The 4,500-nt window shown below is 58.6% G+C and overlaps 2 protein-coding genes across 3 annotated transcripts in view; one reads left to right on the top strand and one right to left on the bottom strand.

Moving 5' to 3' along the window:
* The window catches only part of AANAT (aralkylamine N-acetyltransferase), a 46,220-nt gene extending 46,063 nt beyond the window's left edge, over positions 1 to 157 (top strand). The window contains exon 4 of the mRNA XM_031059909.1: positions 50 to 157. Within this exon, the coding sequence (XP_030915769.1) occupies positions 50 to 157 (108 nt within the window). The remainder of the gene's footprint in view (positions 1 to 49) is intronic.
* Positions 158 to 1,018: 861 nt separating this feature from the next.
* The window catches only part of RHBDF2 (rhomboid 5 homolog 2), an 11,363-nt gene continuing 7,881 nt past the window's right edge, over positions 1,019 to 4,500 (bottom strand). The window contains exons 16-18 of one of the 2 annotated variants that reach the window (XM_005424555.3): positions 3,789 to 3,889; positions 3,434 to 3,587; positions 1,019 to 2,860 (exon numbers count right to left, since the gene is read on the bottom strand). In XM_005424555.3, the coding sequence (XP_005424612.1) occupies positions 2,441 to 2,860; positions 3,434 to 3,587; positions 3,789 to 3,889 (675 nt within the window). In that variant the 3' untranslated portion in view covers positions 1,019 to 2,440. The remainder of the gene's footprint in view (positions 2,861 to 3,433; positions 3,588 to 3,788; positions 3,890 to 4,500) is intronic. The other variant, XM_031059984.1, reaches the window with a different exon arrangement.

Here is a 4,500-nt window from a genome sequence, read left to right as displayed (position 1 = left end):
TTCCTGCTGGATCCTGCTGCAAGCATCAGCTCCCTGGGCTCTGCTTTAGCCAGGGCTGGGCACAGGAGTTCCTGCTGGAAGCATCAGCTCCCTGGGCTGGGCACAGGAATTCCTGATGGATCCTGCTGGAAGCATCAGCTCCCTGGGCTCTGCTTGAGCTGCCCTGGCTGCAGGGCCATGAGCTCTCTGGGATGGAAGGCTTTGCCCTGGGAATGGCTGGGGGCTCTGCTGGTCTGAGGACACTTCCACCCACCATGGTTTGCTGAGACACCCAGCAGAGCCCCTGCAAACACGTGCCCCAGCCTGGCACCCTCCCACCATCACCACCACCACGAGTGGAGCACACCATGGCCAAGCCCTCCCTGAGCAGCCCCCAGGCCAGGCAGGGGTTGTGGCAGCCACCCCCTGCCCCCAGCCATCCTTCCAGCCCCTTGGAGCACATTCCCAGCCCACAGCCACGCTGAGCTGCACACTGCAGAGCCTCCCCAGGGAGCCAGCCCAAACCATTTGGTCCTCCCTGTCCCAGACCCACAGGACAAGCCTTTTGCAAACAATTCAGGTTGTTGGAAAGCAGCAAATAAAGATGTGGTGGTGATTTTCTACACAGCCCATGTGTGTTCCTGCCCTGCTTTGATCATGATCTCACCACAATGGCCGGAGGCAGGGCACCAGCTGGTGTGAGGGGAGCAATCCAGGACCCCTTGGGGCACCTCAGCCTCAGGGGAGAAGGGGCAAATCCAGCCTCAGGTCATTCAGTGAAGGGTGGGATGAAGGCAGGGGTGACTCTGCTCTCAGGCAGGATCAGGAGGCTCCATGGATCCAAGTGTTTGGCTTCTCCTTCTGCTTGAGACTCTCCAAACCCTGTCTCCTCCCAAGGAAGGGTTTGAGTGGCCCCTCAGGGCACCAGCCCAGCTTGTCCTCCCTCCCTGCCACACCAGCCATCACCAGAACAACCAGAACAACCAGAACCCCCCAAAAGTGCTGCATCCCCACACCCAAGAAGGGAGGAGAGACCTTGTGCATCTCATTAAATACAGGTAGAAATTTATTAAGGATGGGGGAAACCCACAGCTTTTTAAAAAAGTATCAAAAAGAGACAAATGAGGTGAAGTGTCTGTCTTTGGCTGGAGCAGCAACTGGAGGGACAGAGTTGGGCTGAAAACTGGCCCAGGGTGGAGGGAGGGATGCAGGGACGGATGCAGATGCTCCTGGGCTCACTCAGTGGTTGTGGAGTGGGAACCAGGCTCTCAGCCCTTGAATATTCATCCCAGGACATCCTAACTGGGGCATTCCCACCTGCCCCCACTTAAAAGCACTGAGGCCTCCAGCACCAAAGCAACACATCTCAGGGGAGAGACAGCCTGGCACCAGCCTGGGTCCAAACCAGCCCAGAGGGGTCACCTGGACCCCAGGAAGGACCTGCCTTCGTGCCATGGCTGGTGGTGAGGAGGAGGAGGAGGAGGAGATGCTGGGGAGGGCAGCCCAGGGCTGGGGGCAGGTGGGACTGTGCAGCCTCGGGCAGGGAGAGGGCAGGTGACAGCCCCATCCTGCACTTCCCCACCTGACCAGCACCACCGGAGGAAGGAAGGGCTGCCTGGGTCTCCATGCTTTGAAAAAGGGAAAGGGGAACCAGCAGGGACTCAAGGCAGAAGGTGGGAGCACCGACAGCTTCCTGAGAGGGCTGTGGGCTCCAGCAGCAGCCACAGGAGCCCCCCAGGGGGTTTTTCTCCATGGCTGCCTCCCACCATGGCACTACAAACACTCCTTGCCACTCCTCCCCCTCCAAAAGGAGAATTTCACTGAAATAAGGGAAGGAAAAGCCCCCTGCCCCAAGTCCTGCCTCTCCATCCAGCGAGGAGCCAGGTGGGAAGGCACAAGCCTCCTTGGGAACCTCAGGGGGAACAGGACTGAAAAATATCTTTAAAGCTCAGCCCTGAACATCTTGGAGCCACAGCAGAGACTCCAGAGAGCCCAAAAGGGGGAAACCCTGGGCTTAAAGAGCTGTGGATAAAAAAAAGTGCCCCTGCAAAAAGGGGGTTGTGTTCACAGTATGAGCTGCAGCGCTGCAGGGCACCGAGGTGGGACAGGCAGGCAGGGACACAGGCTGGAGCCTTCAGCAACTTCACCCATGGACTGGGAGTCCAGCCTGGCCATGGATAGACCAAAATCCCACTTCCCTCAGCCCTTTCCCCACACAGGCAGCAGCCAGAGTGAGTCCCCAGGCCAGTTATGGCTTTCCAGCATCAGGAGGGAGCCCCAAAGGGTTCAAGGCAGGTCTGGCTCCGCCCTGCATCCCCAGCACTGAGCAAGGGGTACCCCAAACCCACCCTCCCTGAGGACGGAGCCATGCCCAGAGTCTGCCCCATCCTGGAGCAGCCACCACCATCTCCCACAGGCTGGGGAGCACCCACCCCACGGGAACACGGCCCGTGCAGCAGGGTCAGTGCAGGACCTGCTCCAGCTCGTACTTCTCGCAGAACTTGCTGGTGAAGGGCAGGCAGGTCAGGTACTCCACCCAGCGCCAGTTCACGGGGTACACGTAGAGCCACACCACCAGCGAGGCAAAGAGCCCCAGGAAGACCAGCAGGGACACGATGATCATGGCGCGCTTGCGCAGCTTGTCCACCGTGCCGAAGGTGATGTAGGGCAGGAAGGCGAAGGACAGCAGGAGCCCGCTCAGGAAACCAAACAGGTGGGCAATGTTGTCGATCCAGGGCAAGAGGCCACAGATGAAGAGGAAGAGGACGATGCCAAAGAGGTTGAGGAAGGCTTTCCAGGGTTTCTCCAGCACTTGCCAGCTTTGGAAGAGCTCCACGAAGAGGCAGGCCAGCAAGCCAAACTGGGAGCCGGCAGGGCCCACCTGCAGGAGCAGGGGAAGTCAGGGCTGGGCTCTGTGTCACCCCAGACACACCCCGTGTCCCCCAGGGATCACCTCCTCCCCTAGCAAAGGGCATTTGGCTCCTGCATCCCTGTGCAGGATCCAGCATGGGGCTCAGGGGTGGGAGCCCTGGCACAGGAGGATGAGGAGGGGAGCAGGGTGGTGCTGTTTTGGCAGAGCTGACACTTTCTGTGACTCAGCAGCCAGACAGCATCAGCCCCTCACAGACCACAGCCCCATCCTGGCACACCTGCGGGGGGATTAGGGCCCTTGGCATGATCTCATTTAAAGGCTGGCAGCAGATTAGCCATCTGCCTGCCCAGGGACCCCGCACGCTCGCGGACACGTGGTGACATGTGACACACATGGCATGTGCCAACACCACACGTGGGGCAGGGACACCCCCTCCTCCTCTCCCTGCAGCAAACCCTGCCAGGGGGTGAGAATCTGTGCTCCAGCCCCTTCCCCAAACCTCTGCCCAGGATGGGGATGGAGAGGGGCATCCTTTGGTCCCTGGGAGCTGACAGGATTTGGGACAGACCCCCAGACCCTCACCTCTGCCCTGTAGGGTAGGAAGATGGCACTGGCCAGGTTGCCCGTGATGCCACTGAGGATGAAGATGATGGAGATGCGGTGCCAGCCTGCCAGCTTCTCCAGGTCCCGCAGCACTGTCATCTGGAACGTCACCGACACCAGGCAGTGGATGATGCTGGGGGAGAGGCCCTGGGTTAGAGACCCTGCCCAGCCCTCCCACCCAGTGCCCCGGGGCACAATACAGCTCACAAAACACCCCCACTGAAGGCACTGTCACAGTCTGGGAGTGCCCTTCCCTCCTCTCTCCCAGCCCATCCTGGTGGGCACTCCAGTGCCCGGTTCCCCCATGCCTGGGGATATGGGGGCTGTGGCTCACCCAGCGTGCAGGAACAGGGACAGCCACAGGCGGTAGAACTGGTCAGGGACCTCTGGGTTCAGGAAGGGCAGGAGCCCACAGACCTCGTCCAGGCAGTGCACCTGCAAAGGCAGCAGGGTCATCCCCAGAGCCACAGGGAGCAGAGGATGGGTCACACGGATCCAATGATGCCATGTGTCAGCTGTGAGGGGATTCTGGATGGTGTGGGGCACCCACATTGCTGTAGTGCTGGTAAAGGTGCTGGTAAAAGATGCCTCCTGCCCCACACCAGCAAGGTGGGTGTCACAGACAACTTTTATGGAAAATCCCTTCCTTAGGACTTTTTCTCCTGAGAAGCTGAGAGGCCTCAGGAACAAAATGTAAACAATTATTATCTGCTGCTGTGGAATGCAACAGGTGGATCTGTGATTGGCTCATGTTGGTTTGTTTGTAATTAATGGCCAATCACAGTCAGCTGGCTTGGACTCTGTCCGAGACAGAAGCTTTGTTATCATTCTTTGCTATTCTATCCTTAGCTAGCCTTCTGATGAGATCCTTTTCTTCTATTCTTTTAGTATAGTTTTAATATAATATATATCATAAAATAATAAATCAAGCCTTCTGAAACATGGAGTCAGATCCTCGTCTCTTCCCTGATCCAAGAACCCCTGTGATCACCATCACAGGTGGGCACAGCAGCAGGAGCCTGGCCAAGAGCTGGGCAAGGCCCTGC

This window comes from Geospiza fortis, unplaced genomic scaffold (assembly GCF_000277835.1).
Source record: "Geospiza fortis unplaced genomic scaffold, GeoFor_1.0 scaffold244, whole genome shotgun sequence".
Classification (NCBI taxonomy): Eukaryota; Metazoa; Chordata; class Aves; order Passeriformes; family Thraupidae; genus Geospiza; species Geospiza fortis.
Note: the sequence above shows the minus strand (reverse complement) of the source record. Positions and strands in the feature narration are given on the sequence as shown.